At 41.0% G+C, this 23186-nt stretch overlaps 1 protein-coding gene across 1 annotated transcript in view; it reads right to left on the bottom strand.

The window, feature by feature from the left end:
* Window positions 1-8680: 8680 nt before the first annotated feature.
* Window positions 8681-23186, bottom strand: part of Dchs2 (dachsous cadherin-related 2) — a 153138-nt gene continuing 138632 nt past the window's right edge. Inside the window, exons 19-22 of the mRNA XM_070021972.1 lie at window positions 19899-20029; window positions 17095-17381; window positions 15882-16014; window positions 8681-13631 (exon numbers count right to left, since the gene is read on the bottom strand). Coding sequence (XP_069878073.1) covers window positions 11029-13631; window positions 15882-16014; window positions 17095-17381; window positions 19899-20029 — 3154 coding nt within the window. The 3' untranslated portion in view covers window positions 8681-11028. The remainder of the gene's footprint in view (window positions 13632-15881; window positions 16015-17094; window positions 17382-19898; window positions 20030-23186) is intronic.

Raw genomic sequence — 23186 nt, forward strand, 5'->3', positions numbered from 1 at the left:
ACCCACACGACCTGGGTTTCCTCAGCAGCCAATGAGGAAGGGGCTCAGGACCTACTAAAGCATTGAGAACAAATCATGTTTTACTAGCTATCTGGGCATTTTTAAACCAGTCAAGTGGACATGCAAACATCGACCATCACATAAAAGGTTGAATTATCTAGCATTCTGCAGGTCAGATCAGCCTTCGTGTTTCAGAGTTGGGAGCAAAGGCTTGTTGGAGTCTGCGGTCATGATTCACCCTGTAGAGCGTTAGGGTTGGGTATTATGTTTTCCATTAAACTGTGTAAGGGCTACATTGGGCTGCCCTGTTTATTTGACTGAAGAATTAACATAGTTTCTGTGATCTCGGTCTCTGGCTCTCCTTTCCTGTTTCAGAAAAGATGATCCAGGCAAGTTTGGGAGCTTTACTGCCTTTTACTCCCTAGATGACTTCATCTATTTGAGGAGATTTGAAAGGAGAAAAAGCTGGCATAAACAAACAACATGAAAAAGCAAAACAAATGCTTAGAGTGTGGGGCATGCTGACATTTCTGAGGGTTCCAGGACCAGGGTACAGGGCTCGAACACTGCACAGGTTCCAGATGGCTTGTCTTCTATAACACTTAAAATGGACAATCACTTGCATAGCCAGACTTACCAGCCACCAAAGATTTGGATTCAAGAGACTTGCCAGGGAAAGGGTTATGGCATTAAAAACAACAACAACAAAACCCCCAACAATGTTCAGGTGTAGAAGGAAATATGGTTGGACTTAGGTCCTAACTTCATCTGTATCTGACAATCAACAATGGAGTCTGTGGCAGACAAGAGGGGCAGAAAAAGAATTGTATAACTTAAATCCAAAATAAATACCTACTTCCTGGGTTGTTATACAGGATTAATACAGACCATGGAAGGGGAAGAGCTCCAGCCTGGTCCTCCTCCTCTGACTTTCGCCAGCAGGCTCTTGCCACTGTCTGGCTGCTGGTACCCCAGGAAGCTGTGTGCCAAAGCTCCCTGGCACCCAGTGGGAATGTTTCCTCTCTGTGACAGACAATGAGATTTCCTTATAGAAGTTTTGCTCTTCCTGCCAGCATCAAAAGCAAAGTGTGTGGTCAACTTTTGTATTCCAGAAACAGGACAAGCTGACTATTGGAGAAGGTAAGAAAGTGGCATCTTTCTGCTAAATTTGCACCAAATGAGAGATTTTATGATTTCTCCCCTATAACATAATTAATAAAATCACCATCATTTCAGTAACACCACAGGAATAAACATGTTGCAGTGGAATAGCATCTAACCAAGGAGTATTTGTGACTTAGCAAATGCCTTTTGGCATTAACTGTCCTCCTATACTGAGTGGTCTATAATGTGGAAATCTAGGTGTGCAAAGTTATGCTATAGACAGTCAGGTCCACTGTGGGCACTATGATTTGAAAGAATTCTGTAGTTTTCCCTCCAAGTTTGCTTCACTATAATTTACAAACTTTTCAAAGATTAAGAAATCAAGAGCTATAATGTCAACACATACCTGTTAATAGAGAAATGTTTCACTGCAAACTGGAAAACACCTGTAAACTTTACAGGTTACATTCCCTCACCCTGCTGGAGGCCCAAGCCTTGACCTCATTTACACAAATGCAGTTCTAACTAATTTAACTAAAGCCTAGAGAATCAAATGAAGCTGCCCAGAGGGTGATCTTAGGGGGAAAAAAGGGTGGGGGGAGAAGAGTGGCCATGGGCAGAGGGGGCAGTGAGTGGGGCCTTCGGTACTGGCCAAGGAAGGTGGGGTAGTATAGACAAACAGTTAATGGCTTGTCTTTGGTCAAGCACACCTCAAAGAAATGGAAATGAATATTTTAATTAGCCCAGCAGGAAGCTTGGTTATAGAGCTGAGTACCAGTGACAATGTTTCCTACGAAAGGAATGTCCAAAGGAATTACCCCAGAAGTTGAGACTGTCTGCATCCACAATAAACTACCTTTACTAGGGGACGTTCGGTGCCCATTACCTTGACTTAAGTTGGGTACTAGCTCTCCAGAAGGACTGTTTCTGCAAATCTCAATCTATCACCTCCCGTCTCCCTTAATGAAAGGCCTTATTTTAGAGAAGTGATAGTTTTTTTCTTTTTGTCAATCCTGGGGCTTGAACTAAGGGCCTGGGTATGGTCCCCAAGCTTCTTTTTTTCCCCCCAAGCTTCTTTTGCTCAAGGAGAACACTCTGCCACTTGAACCACAGCACCACTTCCGGCTGTTTCTGTTTATATGGAACTGAGGAATTGAACCCAGGGCTTCATGCATGCTAGGCAAGCCCTCTATCATTCAGCTACATCCTCAGCCCCGAGAAGTGGTACTTTTAAGAAACTGACATTACTAAACCGACTTGACAAATGGCAAACAGCATCACATGGAACAGAGGTAACAATAGTTTCTCTCAGATTCTTCCTTTCCTCTCCATCCCAGGTAACACAGTGCTTAACCAGTGCTTTGACTCCATTTCCCTGGAACACATTCTTTCCAGGAGTGAAGAAGTTTCTTCTACTTAACATCAGTTTTCCTTTTTGTTTTTTTAAATCACAAACCCACCAGCCTAATTCTTAGAAGAAAGTGTTTCAGGAGTCAGGAAGTTAAGGCTCAGTGGACAGGATGGCTAAGGCTGACAGAAAGCAGGCATTCCTTCCCTTGACTCCCACTTTTATACAACGTTTGATGCATTCTAGGTTTGCAGAAATAATTCTGAGAAGCCTAAAAGAAAGGGAGAGCTAAGCCATATGGCAGCCACGGAGCCCTATGGAAAGCCACTCTAGTATGCTATCATTCCTGGCTACAGAAGAAAAAAAAAGCCTAATAGAAAAGGAGAGGATGTCTTTTGAGGTTATAAAAAACTAAATCTCACCCCATAATGGAAGCAAAAGTTCATTTTGGCCTGCCTTCCCCGAAGCCACACCTGTAGCATGGACCGTGCTGGCCCTCTGCTCCCCCAACAGCACCAATGTGGTCCAGGCTCCACATGAATACGTTCTGAGAGACGTTTGTTTCAGAAACAGAAAACCTGCATTCCAGAAGCCCGGCAGTGCTGCAGACATTTGCTGGCAGGTGGACCTTGCAGACTCTTACACAGAAACGGGGATGTGGAGCTGTAGAGCGGAGGCTATGGCTGACTCATCTCCCCTATCCCAACATAGTCATGGGGAATGCTTCTGCTTCTGGAACCATCCTGGGTACACTGGGAACCCAGAGCTTGCCAGGCACTGATGGTGGGCAGACAAAATGTGGGGCTTGCTTGGTCATAGAAAACATCCTACCCTTTCCTTCCACTTACCTCTCCCTGAAGCCCCAAAGAAGCCCTAGCTACTAAGCATTGTTTACCTTGAAAGAGTTCAATGCAAACATGATCTAACCCCTCCCTGGCCTTCCCTTTCCCTACTTTCAGGATTGTTCTGCTTAAGAAATGGTTCTCAGGACACAAAGCACCATCGTAAGTATACAGTTTTCCCATATCTTTCAACTTCCTTCTTTTAGGACAGCATCAACCATGATTGTGCAGAAATGTCACAATCACGTCATTTAATGTGTATGTAAAGGTGTGTCAGGGAACTAGACATCTCAACCACCCATTTATGAATGGAGGCAAGCCAGGTTGGAAAGAAGAATCCGATTAGGCAAATGCTCATTTGCTTTAAATGCCCAGATAATAAAAAGGCTCAGCTTCCTCCTACCCACCAACCCCCACCCGGCCAGAAGAAATATGCCAGCAAAAATAAGGAGATACACATACTGAATAAAGCTCCCAAGCCTGTGTTGCTCTAGAGACTTACCTCTTCTTGTTCGTTTTTACGTAGGCAAGTAAAAATGTAGACATAATTGAGAAATCAAGGACTCAGCTTCCAACAAAGGCAATTAAGGCTGCAAGCAAACCTACAGTTAATTATGAAGCTGGACGGTGACATGATCGTTCTGTGTGCTTTCTTTGGGTCACTTGCCAATCACAAGATGCCACATTACATTCATCACAGAAATGAGGAGCTCTTTTGCTCAAAATTAAAATGAGTTTGTTTTGTTCAAAAGCTGGCCGTTCTCGAGTTCTGTGGTTCACCCCTTGTAAATGGAGAGTTACAGGATTGCATTCACTTTACTGGCATGACTTTGTAATAGAAAAGAAGACTGACTGGCAGATGCTGGCTAGAGCGCACTGCCTAAGACAATTCCCACAGCCGTTCAGGGCTTCAAGATCCACCACCAGGGAAAAGCACACGCTTTCAGAAGACAAATCCTTTTTCCTGAGTTAGAGGTACCAGCGTGCACTCAGGTGCAGCTGAGCTTTGAAAACAAGCTCTTTCTTCTGTGTGAACAATACTACATCTTTAAATTTGAAAGTATTCTCAACAATCCACCTCTATGAAAACTTAATATGTTGTCATACTCCCGATTTGTCACAGTAAACTATGTTTCAACCACATTTGAAGACTTCATGTCATCCCAGTGGTAAGGAACATTGTGAGATTAATGTTCCCAGACCCTTATTTATTATACCTATATATATATGTGTGTGTGTATATATGCTAAATATATGTGGCATTATATGTTACACGTAGTTTACTATTTATTAAGTTAAATCTTTGATTTGCATATTTTAAACTTTATGTAAATGACAGTGTGGTATATGGATATATACTCTGCAATATATTTCAAGACTTATTTTGGCTGATACAAATAGCTATAGCTTGCTCAGTTTAATTACCATATCACACTATGCATATACCAAGAATATTATGAATATGCCAGGAATAGCTATCAAATACTCCTCATGAGTATTTGATAGTTATGTTGCTTCCAATTCTGTTTTGGAAACAGCACTGTAGTAAGTATTGAAATATATGCCCTCTTTATGCATGAGGGAGATTTTCCCTAGAATAAATACTTGGATATGGAATTGACTAGGTACCTTCAACTGTACCTTCAGCTCATTACTGAAAACTACTTTAACATTCTAACAATAGACAAGTCATTTCCACTACCTTTCACTGGAGAAATGACAGAAAAAAGAAATGGTGATATCAAAAGTTAAAAAATAAAAATCCAAGTTTGAAAGTGTGAGTGTGGCAACTTTTGCCCATAATGCTAGCTACTTGGAATACTAAGATCAGGAGGAGCATTGCTGTTCAATACCAGCTTAGGCAAAAAGTTCACAAGACCCTACCTTAACCCAAATATATTTATACATAAGAAGTATAAACTGAATGCCAGCCTGAACATAAGTACAAAAGTCTATTCAGAATATAAAGCAAAAAGGGTCAGAGGCATGGCTGAAGGGGCAGAGCACCTGCCTAACAAGGGTGAAACTCTGAGTTCAAACTCTACACAAAAAAGTACCAAGGTCTGAAACCACATGAAGACTCAATTACTATAGTGTAAGGCTCTAACTTTCCGCTTAGTATACAAAGAAACACTGCTCGATAAAGTAGCACTTAAACCTGGTGATTGATTGTACGCTTTATCCAATAGGGCATATGACAGTTATTCTTATGCCTGCTAGGTTTCTACTCTAAGCCAGCTGGTATTTTTTTCATGGTGTGAAGAGAGATAATTCTCTTAATTTCAGATGTAGCATCTCTCTGATTTTTCAATGTGTATTATCAAATAACCTGGACATGCTTAAAGTTTTACCTATAACACAAACTAAATGTATGCCAATGTAGAATATCTCTCAGAAGTTCCTTGGGTTGTTTTTACCTTAATTGTAATAAATTTTCATTTGACCATATGACTTATCTGCCGAACGTCTTTCCTATTGATAGAATATCTTGCTTTTACCATAGGCAGCCTTGGGTTACTACAAGACCTAGAGTTAAGTAAGTTGATATATTTGGTCAAGTCATGTTGCCATGTTAGATAGTGTGATTTAGAAAGCCACTTATAGCTTGTTTCTATTATGTCTAAAACACTCTTATTTGTACATTATTAGAAAGGAGGAACAGAAAATAACTATATCTTGGAATTTGTTTGGCTTTTCCTAAGACGTTCTAAAATATTCTACTAGGATATTTGCACTTATTCTGTCTGTGCCTATGATTGGCTAAAATCACAGAACTGTCACAATTCTCACCCAATGAGCTTAAGGCCTGTGGAACATACTTCCCTCCCCACCCATTCACACATGTGCTCATTCATCCTAACATCATCTGACTTCATAGTACAAGTGCAGACCAGGCTTTTGCCCCAAGGGCTGATTATCTACCAGTGACACTCATTTAGTTTCCTAACCCAAATAATGCTCTCTCATTCAAGAGATGGATGTGTGCATCTGCTATGTGTTTGGTAAGCCTCACCCTCTCCATTACTCACTTCCCAGTTTGGGTTCAGTAAACGCATCGGGTAAAATGAGTAGTTAGGTAGACCAAAGCAGTAGAAAGTGCTAATTGTCATCAAATAGCCGTGTGCTGAGTTTATAAGAGAAAGGCAGAGGTTGATACTCCAGTCAGGAAGGGCTGGGTCTTTCAAAGATTGCCAGTTCTGGTTTTGTTTTGTTTTTTTTTAATAGAGGTATTTTTTTCATCAACATGGAATCAAACTAATTTATATCACCAGAGCTCAAATAAAATTGACTTTCTGCTGGGCACTGGTAGGTTACTCCTATAATCCTAGCTACTTTAGGAATATGAAACCTGTAAGATTGTAGTTTAAAGCCAACCCAGGCAGAAAAGTTTCTATCTCCAATTATCCAGCAAAAAGTCAGACTAGAGGCATGGCTCAGATGTTAGAGTGCTAGAGAAGCAAGCAATCCAAGTGAGTATGAGACTGAGTTCAAACTCCAGTACTGTCACAAAGAAAAAAATGACTTTCTGAGAATAACTATGCCCTGTATGTTTGTTTTAAAAGCTATGTGAAATTTAATAGCTGACAATAAAACAAATCACAACTATTAAGCAAGTGCTCGTTTTAGAAAGGGACTAGCCTTCATGAAAAAAAAAGGAGTAGGTCCTAAAATTCTGTATTCATAACTGCCTTTGAACTTGTTTACTTGATTAAATGCCCAAAGTCAACTACTTAAATTTGTGGCACTCTTAATGTCAAAGTAGTTTGCAGAGTGTGAAATAGGTAAAAAAAAAATTTTCCTAATTTCTCTCTGAAATCCCTTCTTTTTAAAAAAGAAAAAGTAGATACACATTTCAGTTAAATATATTTTAGTTCATTATCATCTATTTCTATTCTCACAACTTGATCATCTAAATCTTTAGGCAATAGAAGGAGCAATTTTGGGAGGAACACATGAAGGAGGAAAGGGATTCCTCAAAACATAAAGATTTGGGAGAACATATTAAGAATTGCTGTTTAGCTGGTGTGGTGGTAGTACACTCCTTTAATCCAGGCACTTTCAAGTTTAAGGCCAGCCTGGGTTACAGAGATCCTGTCTCATACAACAAACCAAAAACCAACAACAAAAACAGCCACTAACAATAACAATAACAACAAAAGAAAAATATTACTTCCTACAAGTCTTTAACCCTCTGCCTTCTTGCTTTTCTTGGCTGGACTATTGGATTTTGAATTTAATCCTCTATTTTCTCTTCTGATCCTCCTTATATCTCTTCTCTCCTTCTATTTCTTCAATGGGCAAAACTTATACTGGAACATCTGTCCTCTCACACAGAGCAATCTTCCATTCTAAGTCTCTCAGCCTTAACCCAACAGATGGCTCTGTACTCTTGAAATCAAGTCAATACTTTTGAAATCAAGTAAAATATCATGTGAAATTATAGTCAATAAAGTCAACAAGCTTATCTATAACATCTTATGGAATATTCACTCCATCCATTTCACTGATTGGAAGTAGATCTTTAGTTACAATTTGATGTTTTTAAAACTTACAGTGAAGGGGCTGGGAAGGTGGCTCAGTGGTAGAGCGCTTGCCTTGCATGCTCGAGGCCCTGGGTTCGATTCCTCAGCACCACGTAAGCAAAAAGAAAAAAATCCGGAAGTGGCGCTGTAGCTTAAGTGGTAGAGCACTAGCCTTGAGCTGAAGAGCTGAGGGACAGCGCCCAGGCCCAGAGTTCAGGCCCCATGACCGGACCAAAAAAAAAAAAAAAAAAAAAAAAAACCCAACCCAAAGTGTATGTTTGGATACTAAGAGCTCTAAATGAATAATGAAATGTCTCCCCTACCTCTTTTAGAAAACATAGCAAAAGAACTCCCAGGTGTTAGGCACTAAGGCCCACATTCTACCCCCACTGACTGCTGAACATAAACTAAATGTGCACTTCAGGAGGTTGCCAGTAGTGGGTAACACATTTTATTATTTTAAAAAACAGAGAAATGATAAATCCCTAAAGATACAGCCTTTTCCCTTCTTATTTGCTCAGGAATCTGTTTTGGAAGCCAATTCAATGATTACTTCTAGGATATGGAATTTTGATATCCATTTGGTACTGATTTACACCAGTATTTTTAAGGCTGCCAACAAGAAAGTCCAGAATTTCAGGCAGCCAAATGTTCCACAAGAGACAACTGTCTTTTATTTTATAGCTTATGAATTTGGGACTTAATATGATTTTCCACTAACAAGTTCTAAAACCCCCTCCTGAATGCTAACGCTGGTGGAGAGATCAGTAGAGTAACATAGACCGTATGAGGCAAATGAATATTGAACTGGAAGGAAATTATATTGTTTACTTAGGAAAAAAGCACTCTAGTTGAAAGGGCTGACACATGATTTATTATGAACACTTAACTAACATGTTCGCATTTTTCATCCTCAATCCTACTTGTGGTAGTTTTGGAGAAGGGGGAGTGGCACAGGAATCCAGTATTAATACAGTCATCAATTAAAGATGCACTCAGTGTTGGTAAGCAGCTCTAAATATTTCATATCATCTGTTTTTATGAAATCGTGAGGGGAAAAATACAGAGCCATGTTTAGTAATAAGTCACACTCAAATAACTTAGATGGATGACTCTTGTTTTAAGCGTAAGTACATGAAGAACCTGGCTACTTAAAAACAACACAATATTCTTCATTTCCAGAAATGCTGTTGCAAAATGAAATGCCCATGCATCATTAGAAAAACAGTACAGAATTATCCTTGGCTCCATACAATCTTAAGAAGAGAATTGAGGTGACAATAAATATCAGAATGCTGAAACTGTGAGGTGTGTTTTTCCAGCTGTCCTGAAATTTCTTCCCCAGGCACCATGAAGAAGAGATGTATATGAGCACTGAGATACTTAAATGCTCCACACCTAAATGACTTTTTCTAACAGAGTAGGCTTGTCCAAGACTTTATGTTTCATAGTAATATATGCTCATGTGGTTTGATACATAATCATGTTCTCAATTTGAGTCAACAAAGATATATAGTAATATATAATATCAGCATAGAAAGCTATACTATCACTTATCTACAAAATTAGTATCAAACACTGTACCTGAAATGCTTTCCAATAAAAAGTGAATGATCTCACATAATTCCAAAGATGAGGCACATAGATAAAGATAAATTATTACTATAGTGAAAGCTCACCTCATCTACATTACAGATGCCTTTGAGATTTCACACTAGAATGACTCAACTGTTCTATATCCTGGCCATAGGTCCTTTGAGGGAGGACAGAAGCTGGACCATGGTCACCCAATGTAGTCTGCCATCCTGACAGGGCAAAGCATTTCTGATGGAATCTCAGGCTGATCTGAGAGGACATAACATTACATGTAAGCATCAGACAACATCATTCTACTTCTGAAACAGGAACTCTACGAAGCAGAATTATTCCCACCATGTTGGCAAACTTCTGCCCAAGGAAGTTCAATGTAAGTAAAAGCAACTGGGGTGGGGGAATACAAAAATTCTGACATTCTTTCTTAACTTTTATAGTAAAAACTTTATATAAAAAATCCATTTAAAAATATATCACTAAATGACTATGCAATTTATAATTCGCTAATAACATAATTTTATCTACACAAACGTTAAAAATGGACACTGAGTAGATCAATTATTTTACACCCAAAGTTACTATATCTAAAAGAAAATAAAAGAAGAAAATTCTTTAAATTAATCTTGGAAGTTTCGGTCTGTACCTGTACTCTGTTAAGAGAGAGGGTATTGAAGCTGGGCACTGGTGGCTTATGCCTGTAAATCGTAGCTACTCGGGAGGCTAAGATTTGAGGATCACAGTTCAAAGCCAGCCCAGGCAGGAAAATCTATGAGACTCTTATCTCCAATTAACCACAAGAAAACCAGAGTGGCGCTATAGCTCCACCAGCCTTGAGTGCAAAAGCTTAGGGACAGCGCCGTGAGTTCAAGCACCATTACCAACCAGATTGGCAGAGAAGATCAGGACAATGTATCTTAGGTGACATGAGTACTGCTACTCATTGATGCTCGCTTTCTGCCACAGGCTGCAATTCTGGATCATTTACTCAGCAACGCATACATGTTTCACCCCAATAGCATAGAGTTTCACAACAAGTTTCATTCTTAACTTCTCATTGGTTTTCCAAAAGACACCAGTTTAGAATTCAAATTGTAGATAGAAGGTGGTATATGGGAAAAGGCAAAGAAATACATCTTTGAATGTATCAGAACTACAGACTACCACCTGTCTCAAAGCATAAGTGTATTCCTCCTGATTACCACTGTTATTTTGCCCTGATTCCTCATTCTGTCATAATTGGCATGTAATCAGCAATGTGATCAGTATACACTGTACTTCATTTCCATAGAAACATTTTTGGCAGTTGGTAATATTCATGGGAATTCATGTGGAAATCTAACCCTTCCCAAAACCAGGCAGGACAGACTATATGCTGATCCATCCAAGTTGGCCGAGTCCTGAGAGCAAACCATAAAAGACTCAAAGAAGAAATAACTTCATACTAAAGCTAAAAGAAATTGGAGAAACTTCACTAGAGAGGTTTTAAAAATCCTGTCTGAAATACCGGGATTTTTTTTTTTTTAGATAAGAATGATCCCAGTCCCCAAGGGCTTGTTTGAGAATATTTTGTTGAGCTGTTCGTGATTGATGGTGAGAAGCGAGTTGGTGCCATATTGTTTTATATTTGAACTTCATCTCCTGCTTCCAATTCATGGCCCGTACCACCGCGGTGTGTTCCTAATAATGCTGGCAATGTGGCAGAAGCCTGAATGGTTAAGAGTGAAAGAGATGGAGAAAAGCTAGGGGTAGTCGCTTCTGGCGGAGAACTGCCATGGTAGAGAATAGGGGAGCGGGGGTATTCGTGAAGTACCTGTGCTGGGGCCATGGCTGGCATTCTTGGTGGAACTGCTTTAATGCCAGGCTGGGCTACTGCTGTGATCAAAGGAGGTAGACAAACAGAAGACTTCTTGTTTTTCGGGATGCCAGGTGTAGGTACATTTTCATCCTTTAGTTTTGCAAGATCATTAAACACTGAAGCAAGAGGCTGGAACCTGGGTTCCCACCTGAGCAGATAGTTCCAGGAGTCGCTGCCTCTGACATCATGATCGCACGTGATCTGAGGTAAAAAGGTGGCGCGTTTCACTTCCTGTGCCTCTGAAATGAACTCATTCCTACCATCAGCCCGTACCTCCTGGCTTGTGTCTCTCTGCTGAAGCGCCTGGAGTAACTCATTATTCTGGACATGCACTAAGCCTTTGCCTCCTTCTTCCCCCTCAAATGTATGGCTGGATTCTACTGCGTCAGCAATAGCCATTCCGTCCGTCTCCCCAGACAGGCAGGAGAGCTGGTCTGAATCCCTAGGGATTCCTGAGTCTGGTACCCTGGACCCCCGCTCACTAAGAGCTGAATCTGAGTCCTTTCTGTAGGGATGTTCATTAATCTGCTGGATTTCCTTGTCTTCTGCCGTTTCTCCTTCGACCGAGCAGTGACCGCTGGAGTTTGAGTGTCTATACAAGTGGACGGTGTCCTTCTGCAGGATGCTTATTAAACCCAGCCATTCGGGCACGGTGCCCCCAGCCCCTGCCTCATCCCCGCCCCCCTTCACCTCCTGGAAGGCCTGGCACATACTAGCATCCGCCGTCATCCTCGGGTTGGGCTCCAGGTTGGATGATGTCTTCTTCTCCTTGGAACTGTGTGGGGTGTCTTCTTTTTGTTTATGTCTTAAAATCAGGAAAATGAGAGCACAGAAGAAGAACAGAAACACCAAAGAGGAGACTGTGAGGCTGATGGAGAAGCTGTGGGCAGACACTGTTGCAAGGTTTCCTTCTGAGGATAGAGAGCCATTCAGAAACACACTGCAGAGTGTAAACTTGGAGCCTGGTTTGGGGCTATGAGCCATTATTTTCATTTCCAAGGTACCTTCTTTGCCCCTGTGACTGTCTAGGAAGGGAGGGGCTCGCACCCAATAAATATTACCATTTGTTTTGTTCACTGAGAAGAAAGGAGATGCAGTTTCAAGGGAGTAGAGAACAACCCCATCAGCGCCTGCGTCGGCATCGAAGGCTTCCACTCTGCCAATCAGCTGTCTTCCTCCAATCTTTGCAGGAAGGCTGAAAAAGTATTGATCTTGAGTGAAAATGGGCTCGAACTCATCTACCCCTTCAACCTCCACCCAGAGCATTAAGGAGGAGGTTAAGCCACCTCTATCTTCCGCTTGAACCACAAGGCAGTATGAATCAATGCTTTCGTAGTCAAGGATTTGCTTAGCTTGGATGTCACCTGTGAAAGGGTCAATGACAAAGAGATCATGAGCAGGAGGCATTCCATGGGTGACAAAACAGGGTGACAGAATAGAATAGGTCACTTCTCCATAAGGACCAGAATCCAAATCCACAGCATTTACTGAACATATGGTGAAAGGCACAGGCCGATTTTCTGGAACAACACAATTCATGCTTGAGGACAAAAACTGAGGCATGTGATCATTATCATCTAAGACATGGATCAACACAACCGCAAAAGCAAATTGTTTCCTCTCTTCATCAGAGGCCCGGACAGTCAGAGTGAATTTGATGATTTCTTCATAATCCAGAGGCTTAGCCAGATAAAAAACTCCAGTTTTTGCCTCTAGGTGGAAATGTCCCTTCTCGTTTCCAGAAATGATGTCATAGATGATTTCTGCATGGGAACCGATGTCACTGTCATGTGCTGAGATCATGGTGATGTGGCTTCCGGCAGGGGTGCTTTCCTTGACATGGGCGTGGTATTCCAGACTGGTGAATTCTGGGGGACTGTCATTGACATCTAGCACCTGAATGGATACCACCATTGTGGAACTCAATGGGGGACAGCCATGGTCGGATGCTAGAATGACAAGCTGGTGGCTGTCACTGGCTTCTCTATCTAGATTGCGAAGCAACACAAGAGAACCAACTTGCTTAAAAGGGTATTCTGAGGGAAGGAAACGAGTTTCCACATGGAAGATGTTTTGTGACTGACCACTGATGACAGCATACTCAACATGTGTGTTGTCACGTGTCCAATCATGATCAGTAGTTGAAAATGTGATAAGTGTACTTCCAATGGGAGTGTCTTCACTCAAGCTAAGATTATAGAGTTCTACAGGAAACTCAGGAGCCTGGTCATTCAGATCTGCTATTTTTACCTCCACTAATGTAAGAGCTTTCAGGGGAGGAATTCCACCATCATTGGCTTCAACAAGAAATCGAATTATTGACGTCATTTCCAGAAGTAAGACAGGATTGATAGTAAATATGGTACCTGAGAAACAAGATGGAGAGTGTTAATGGTGTGAAATTAAATGTCCATCATTCATTTAGGCAGCAAATACTTCCTAAATATTTGAATGGATCTGGTTCATGATCAGATGTGCTACGTTACTTCCATATAGAAGTATCTCAGAGGGCTGGGAAGGTGGCTCAGCGCTTGCCTTGCATGCATAAGGCCCTGGGTTTGATACCTCAGCACCACATAAGCAAAAAGAAAAAAAGCCAGAAGTGGTGCTGTGGCTCAAGTGATAGAGCACTAGTCTTGAGCTGAAGAGCTGAGGGACAGCGCCCAGGCCCAGAGTTCAGGCGCCAAGACCGGACCCCCCCCCTCAAAAAAAAGAAGTATCTCATAATAAATGTTTGTGGATTTTTTAAAGGCTTGGAGATAGCTAAATGGTAAAATACTTGCCTAGTATTATTGAATTCAATACTCAGTGTTGGGTTCAATACTCAGTACTACAAAAAAAAAAAGGTATTTGCTGTGGAAATAACTACTGCTTGATTACAGAGAAATTGTTCTTAAAGTTCATAGTTCAATAAGTGGATTTTTCTCTTAATGGAAAAAATCTTTAATACACTTTGTTTTATTAAATATAGAAATATATCATTTTATAAATATGTATATAATTTTTAAGATGAATGTATTTTAAGTATGGTCCCTAAAAAGCACACTAAATGTTGACATTTAAATGTCAGATTTCAATTCATGCCAGGACCTAAACTGACTTGAAACAATTCATGTTTTAAAAGCATTCTAATCTGGGACCTAGTGGCCCATGCCTGTAATCCTAGCTACTCAGAAGGCTGAGGTCTGAGGATTTCAGTTCAAAGTCAGCCCACTCAGGATAGTCCAGAACTGACTCTTATCTCCAATAAGCCACCAAAAATCCAGATTTGTAGCTGTTGCTCAAGTGATATAGAATGTTAGCCTTGAGCACAAAAGTTCATAGACAATGTCCAGGCCCTGAGTTCAAGCCCCAGGACCAGCACACATACAGATTAAAAAAAAAAGCATTCCAGTCAACATCTCGTTGCAATGGTTGTTGTACACAGTGATGGGCTATGCCAGCACTTGGTATCATCTGAGAGGTGATATCAACAAAGACACAGGTACAAGAGAGAACGGACATCCAGATTCCTGCTGTGTTTGTCGGTACACATCAGTTATCCAGCCACAGTATTGATGGCAATACTGTATACCCACAGCTCCCTTTACCATGCTCGGCGGGCCTCACTCTGCTTTTTGTGCCTATGCTCTTCTTTCAGGTTGTTCTAAAGTTAACTCTTCACTCAGCTTTACCTTCTGGATGCAGTGCTAGGGAGAGATGGGGACACACAGTGTGCTGTATCCCAGGTCCTACTCTTTTCTAAGGTGCTCCCAGTAAAAGCAGTGATTTTCTTGGTTATTCTTCCTGACCGGATTTAGCTTTTCTTGTTCATCCACTGTTACACTTTCCCCATACTTTCCTAAACTGTTTTTGTCTGCAATTACTTTGAACATTTCACAACCACAAAAGTCTTGTGTGTGGATAAAGATGCAAAGAGCTTTGGAAGACATCAAATAAAGTAAACACCACAGTGCATTTTGTTTGGCTGAGATGAATGCTTGAATTCATCCTTTTATTTCTGTGCAGGTCCTGGGGCTTGAACTCAGGGCCTTGGCACTGTCCTGAGCTTTGTTGCTTAAGGCTAGCCTCCTACCACTGGAGCCACAGCTCTACTTCCAGCTTTTTGGTGGTTAATTGGAGATAAGAGTCTCACAGACTTTCCTGTCTGGGCTGGCTTCGAACCACAACCCTTATATCTCAGCCTTCTGAGTAGCTAGGATTACAGGTTTTACATTTTTTATTACATTTTTCATTAGCCTTCTCTATTACCCTTTTTTTTACTATTATTTTCTGTATTGAGCATATAATGCTATAATTGAATTTTTTCCACTTAGTTTAGAAAACCAGCTTCCTTTACTCTAATAATCAATCTTTCCAACATTATTATTTTCATCCTGGGATAACTGCTTGATCTGTAGCTGGTTAAACAAGTACCTTTTGCTTCCACTGAGATGCCAGAGAGGAGAAACAGCAGTGGCATTTGGTACCATAGAGTTTGATGTGAAGACAAATCAGCAGATGGTGTTCAGGGTTTGTGGCAGGAGATTATTTTAGGAGCTTTCAGAAGGGGTTAGCTCATGTTCCCACCCTACAACCCAAACCTACGAGGCCCAAAGGCACTAGAAGTAACTCACCATTCATAGGATCAATGGCAAACTCCTGAGGAGAAGAAAGGATTCTGTAAGAAATGTTCTCACTGCTTTCTAAATCTATGGCTGACACAGATAACACTGAGTGCCCCAGAGGTACAGATTCAGGAACTGTCACCTGAGATGGGGGAAATAAAAGAGACATGATGCATAAGGATGAAACTATTCTCATAAACAGAGCTGACCATATGATCCTTCTATTCATTTTGATTATAGAAACTGCACTTCCATCAGACACATTAATGTATGCAGCTGACATATTAAAATAGTATGGTAATAGTCCCTGGATTCAGAAAGAAATAATTTCATTCTGTTTTATTTATCTTTTTTGTCGGTTGTGGGGCTTGAACTCAGGGCTTGGGTGCTGTCCCTGAGCCTCTGTGTGCTCAAGGCTAGCACTCTACCACTTGAGCCATAGCACCACTTCGAGGTTTTAAGTAGTTAATTGGAGGTAAGAGTCTCCCAGGGACTTTTCTGCCTCAGCTGGCTTCGAACCACAATCCTCAGATCTCAGCCTCTTGAGTAGATGTTTTAATTTTTATTATGACATTTTTTTTTCCTTCTGAACTATTTTTGCATGGAAGAAGCTAGCACAGTGGCTACGGTATTACAAAGCCTAAATGCTGTGCAAGTCATGCAACGCTTCCCAGGAAGTCACTGCTAACATCAGCTTTCTCCTGGGTTTAGTCTTAGGACTTGCTTTGGTGCAGTCAAGAGTCCTGGACGTTAGTTTCCTCAAGGAATGTTATCACTGCCTCTCCATCTATAAACATACACTGTGCCCTAAGACCTAATCTCTGACTTTTATAGATTTGCTCATGAGTTGGTCCTGCAAGATGTTAGTCTGTGAAATAAACACTGCCTAGGAAAGAAAGAACTTTATCAAATTAACTTCAGATAACCCAAACTCCTCTGTCTTATCTCTGGCTTTGCAAATATTAGCTGTGTTTCAATAGTGAGGAACAACTGGATTCCAATCTCCTTTTAAAAAATTTAAGCTGATGACCTACTCAAGTGAGCCAAATGAGATGCTGAATTCCACAGGTACTCACATCCTCCACAAAATATTGAAGCTAAAACCTGCAGCAGTAACTCAGGAGGAAAAGTTGACTCCTGTCTGCGTAACATGTGGTGAGCGATGGGAGGCTGACATCATTTGTTAGTCACGGTGGCTTCAGCCTCTCATGAAGCCTCGTACCTGGTAGATCTCTTGAGAAAACACTGGTGGGTTGTCATTGACATCCAGCACCCGGATGACAAGAGATCCCTGTGTGTGGTGCACTGAATCAGAAACGTGGATGAACAGCTCATATTCCGTAGCGTCTTCAAAGTCCAGTGGCTGAACCAACATCACTTCTCCCGTGTTCTGGTCGATCGCAAACTTGGTTCCAGGATTGCTCGCCTGGGTGATACTGAAGATGAAAGCTGGATTCGCATCTGCATCATAAGCTGATACCCGAGACACAATGACACCAGGCAAGGAATCTGCAACAATCAAGGCCACGGTCAGCCTCCATTACAATTCATCCTGCCCACAGTGTGCCTTGAATAGTTTAATCCAAGTATTTTCACATTCTAAGTTCAATATGGTTCGCTCTTTCTTGCATGAGTTCTCATACTAAACTTTTTATGAACTAAACAACAACTCAAGAATTTATGAACCTGATCACAAAGTGAAAATTTATCACAGAGTATGATATCAATGGCACAGGGTTTATTCAATATGTTTATATTGCATTCTTTCATTCTAAACTTATAGCACAATTCCTCAATCAAGGAACATTCTAGGCACTTAGCTCTATGGTATAATTTCTACATCAAAACCATATATTCTCACATATTATTCAAAATATAAAATTTTGAAAGGCAGACCAGACTTGAATGAGAATGTTTAGATACACATATTAGAATTAGTACATGTTTCCTTATATTTATTTTCAGTTATTCCTTCTCTGGGAGTGTACATTCTTTGATGCTGTTAAATCTGAATCTCAAAATTATTAAAACTACAGAAAGAGCCAGGCTCACACCTGTCCTCTTAGCTACTGGGGAAGCTGAGATCCGAGGATCGTGATTAAAGCCACTCCAGGCAGGAAAGTACTCTAATCTCCAATTAATCATCAAAAAGCCAGAAATCGAGCTGTAGCTCAAGTGGTAGAGCACTAGCCTTGAGCAAAAAATTTTTAAAAAAGCTCAGAGACAGATCCCAGATGCTCCCTGAATTCAAGCCCTAGGACCAGCACATGTGTGCATACATGCATGCACTCACAAACAGGCACACACACACACACACATACAAACACACACACACACACACACACACACACACACACACACACACACACACACACACACACACACACACACACACACACACACACACACACACACACACACACACACACACACACACACACACACACACCCAGACCAAAGAAAGAACCCTACAGAAAGACACAACTCATGTTAGAAATGAAAACAAATCTCTAATATTACTCTGGCTTTGGTAGATCACCCCTATAATCCTAGCTACTCAGGAGGCTCAGACTTAAAGAACTGATGTTGGAGGACAGCCTGGGCATAGAAAAGTCCATGAGACTCTATCTCCAAAATAACCATCAGCACACTGGACTGGGGACATGGCTTACGTGGTAGAGCACTAGTTGAACATGCTGAGAGGGCCTGCTTCAGTAAACTAAGTGAACTGAATGTGAGGGCCTGAATTCAAACTCCAGTACTAGCAAAAACAAACAAGGAAACATCCTCTAGGTTACACAGTCAGTATCTCACATACATGTGCTCTCCAGCCTCACTTCCCCTGAAACTGGCTTTGTTTCTAAGCTTCAGGTGTGGTACAAGTGGAAAGGATGGCTCCACTGTATATGAGACAAGATTCTCAGCTTTCAAGCTTAAGTTTGTTTTGTATATCAGGGTTTGAACTCGGGGCTCATACGTGCTTGTCTTTCTTGTTCATGGGTGGTACTATACCATTTGATCTATACCTCCAATACAGCGTTTTGTAGCTAACTGGAGATGGAACTGGGCAGATTTTTCTTCTTGAGCTGGCTTACAAACCCTATCCTTCAGGTTTCAGCCTCAGGAGTGGACAGAATTAGAGGTGTGAGCCACCAGACAGAACTAAGCTTAGCTTAGCTCAGACAGCTAAGTTTGAGCATTCTTAATGCTCACCCACCATGTCTTCTGCATTCAGTTCCTTCTGGCTCATGCCTATACTATGGGCGCATTACTGTATCTTAACATCGCTGTCTGTAGGGAGAAGTAATACTTTCCACCATATGAAAATACATCATATAAGTGAGAGGCAAAACTGAAGGACTTTTTTATTGTAGAATATACTATTTTTAGACATCCTTATGCATAGAACTTTTCAACCCTTGGTGAGAGGTGGCTTTTTGTAAAACAAACGTAATCAAATGTAAGGAGCACTTTAGGAAAGAATTGGATATTTAAAAAATGAGGCAGCAATCATAAGCACTGAAATTAGGGTCCAGCTCAGGCAAAAAAAAAATACATAGTGAGACTCCACCTTTACGAACAAGCCAGGCATGGTGGTTTATGTCTACATAAACTGACTGAGGCTGGCTCTAAGCAAAAAGCACAAGAGTTTATCTTAAAAAAAAAAAAGCTACAGCAAAATGGACTAGAGGCACAGCTCAAGTGGTAAAGTAGTTGCCTCTGAAGTGCAAGGTTCTGAGTTCACACTCTAGCTAGCACTGCCATTCCTCCACCAAAAAACAAACAAGACAAAACAAAACAGGGTGACAAAATGAGAGGCCACCACTGCTTTCAATTCCAACCATAAAGAGATGAGCTGTGCCCCAGCAGTGTAGCCATTGCTACAATCCATCGATTACTCTATAAAATGAAGGCAGAAGTACTTAGCTTGCATGACCATTGAGAACAAATACTCATAGTTAATATATCATCTAGCTATAAAATGAGAAAGGTACTGTGTAAGCCAAAACACCATCCCACACTTACTTTCTGCAATTTCCACTGTGTCCCAGGGGGGCAAAGTGGGAGGATTGTCATTTCTGTCGGTCACCTGGACCTTGATCACAGCTGTGTCAGAACGCTGGGGCACCCCTCTATCCGTGGCTTGCACGATCAAGCTGGTTTGAAAAAGAATCAGGGAATGTTATGTTCCTTCAGGAATCCGGCCAGCATAGATAGGCAGTCAAAAATTTAAAAATGAGCTGCCTAACTGCTTTTATTTCTCCCCTGGCTTCTTCTAAATGGCATCATTTAAAATGCATTCCACACTGGCTTACCCTAGCTCCTAGGGAGACTGAGATCAGGAGGATTGAGGTTCCAGTCCAGTTCTGGGGAAGGAAGGAAGGAAGGAAGGAAGGAAGGAAGGAAGGAAGGAAGGAAGGAAGGAAGGAAGGAAAGAGAAAGAGAGAGAGAGAGAGAGAGAGGGAGGGAGGGAGGGAGGGAGGGAGGGAGGGAGGGAGGAAGGAAGAAAGGAAGGAAGGAAGGAAGGAAGGAAGGAAGGGAGGGAGGGAGGAAGGAAGGAAGGAAGGAAGTTCATGAGACCTCCTCTCAAGAGAAAGAAAACTGGGCAGGGTGGTGTGTAGTATATTCATCTTAGCCAATTGTAGACACTATTTTTTAAAGAAACAGTCTTGAATTTGGACACAATTTCTTTCCCCTTGTTAGCATCCTTTAAGTTTCTTTTTCCAATCCTAAACATTAGGAAAAAAAAAGGGGCTGGGAAGGTGGCTCAGTGGTAGAATGCTTGCCTTGCAAGCCTGAGGCCCTGGGTTCGTTCGATTCCTCAGCACCACATAAGCAAAAAGAAAAAAGCCGGAAGTGGCGCTGTGGCTCAAGTGGTAGAGCACTAGCCTTGAGCTGAAGAGCTGAGGGACAGTGCTCAGGCCCAGAGTTCAGGCCCCACGACCGGACCCAAAAAAAAAAAAAAATTAGGAAAAAAAAACGATGTAACGTAAGCGTCGGTTCTTTTGTGGGTGGAACTCCACTTAGGGGACATGATCACGGTGTACCTGTCACCCACGAGGCCCAGAGTTGGTGCCTGAGACACTAGTATCGCCGGGATCTCAGTAGAATAAGAGTTTGGAAGTCACAGTTATGTCTGGAGTTGAGGAATGACTCCATGTGGAGAGGTGATTTTGTGAGCCTGACCATCGGTCCGGAGCATATGGAAAGATTTTACTTAAAATAATCAGCTCGTAATACTTTCTCCCTCTGCAGTCTACACCTTCTTGTTACCTAAAGTCTAAGCCAAGACATCAAAATCAAAGTCCCATTATCCTCTTTTACTGTAGATACAGTCACCTTTATATTTATAATGTTACCATCATCAGATGGGGGAAATATGAGATTTTTTTTTTATAGGGAGAGAGATATGTATTCCAATTTCAAAACGAAACGGCAAGGAGCAGCTTTCCCAACAGCATGAAGAACAAATGAGAAATGATGGAAGTTGAACTGCAGAGATTCTGCCAAAGAGATGGTCTGGGAGACCTCAAGTTCATCTCTGATGGCTCCTTGGCAGTGGGAGTGAAACCATTGGTTGCAACTCATCCAATTGGCTTTGTCCCTCAGAACTGTTGTCCTGATTAGTGCAATCAGCGAAGACTGTCAGTGAAATCGGCCAGACGCAGGACAAAACATATTGTTCCTGTTTGCCCAACCATGGGAAGTTTCTTCCACTGTGTTAAGTTTACAAATGAGGCCTTTGACCAGGCAAGGTCTAGCTTGATGGCTTTAACATACTGAAATTGTTGGCAGGGGAGTTTTTTCAATGACTTTCTCTCCTATATCTTTAATTTCTACCAAGAAATTTTCTGTTCCTTCTGAAATTCTAAGAAAAGTAATCCTATAAAAAGAATGGGGATTCCTGGTGAAAAACAGTAAGCTGACTTCTTAAATTTATCTGTGCTTTCTCCCAAGAATCCACTCACATGATGGAGAGGACATTTGAAATAATGTTCACAAGTCTAGAGAGAAATGGAAGGTAAGATTGGCGAGCGAGATGGATAAGTAGTATTAAGGTTTTTGGAAGATGCAAGAGATTAAGATGCAGGGGTTGGAGACAATTTGGTTACTGTAGATGCAACACCAAAAGTGGACCCTAATGTAACTTAGGGATGTGGGTGATGATGTAGTGTCTATGCAGTGATATCGGAGGAGAAATGAGGTTCCCTCTCAAAGACTCTCTATATGCTGTCATCCACATGTCACCCAAAAAGTCAGCAGTGCCCCTGATGCTTGCTCTGAAAGAGAAGTGTGTGAACCAGAGTCCTCTAGTCACAGAGATTCTAGTGACTTTCTATCTCTTCACTCATATTCAAGGGTCATCAGTCACCTACAGAAAGCCTCCAGAACAATTAAGAGAGCTCAGAATAGACAGTGATGGAAAGAATGAAGGGAACTAAAGGAAATTTAACATTTCTAACCAGTGTCCTTGGACAGTCATGAGAAGCTAATGCAGACATAAAATAAGAACAGGTACTGTGAAAGATATCAAAGAACATGGAAGATCTGTTTCAAAGTATGCAAACGTATATATATCTCATATGTATAATATGCAACATATGAATATGTAAGTATGATATTCTTCCAATTTTAATTGGAACACAAAAATAAAGTTTATAAGATTAAAATTAAAGAAATAGCCCCGAGAAGTACAACAATAAAAATAATCCAACAAACAAGAAATGGGAAGCTGAAAATAATATATAACTAACCAAGGATTTTTCATGACAATCCAACATTGCAAATAAGATTGACACCTATTGAATAAGGTCTTAGGAAAAAGAAACATGGAAAAAATACAGGACAAAAAAAACAAGAAACAAAACAGAAAACAGGAAATCATCAATGAAATAATGCATGAAATTAGAAGTCTCCTTATTTAAGCAGACCTGAGTATTCAGCATATGGAGACTCAAAGTATATATAACAAGATTTCTAAATATGATGTATAAAAAGAGTCACTTAAAAACTTCCAAAGAGAAAAGAGGGAGGGTGGAAATCATCATAAAAAGTAATTAGAACTCTGTAAAACTTCTCAACCAAAACCATGGGTTTTAGAAAATAAAAAGAACAATGGCTTTTATTCTCTTATAAAAGAAGCTGGCACAATGGCTCACACTTATAGTCCTAGAAACAGGGGAGGCTGAGAAAAGACTAAGTATAAAGATCTTGAGACCCTAGCTTAATCAACTAGAACCTGGATGAGGTGGCATGTGTCTACTATCCCAGCTACCGAAGACTTTGCAACCCAAGGCTCTTGCTTGGTAAATA

This window comes from Dipodomys merriami, unplaced genomic scaffold (assembly GCF_024711535.1).
Source record: "Dipodomys merriami isolate MVZ:Mamm:240054 unplaced genomic scaffold, mDipMer1.0.p SCAF_15, whole genome shotgun sequence".
NCBI lineage: Eukaryota > Metazoa > Chordata > Mammalia > Rodentia > Heteromyidae > Dipodomys > Dipodomys merriami.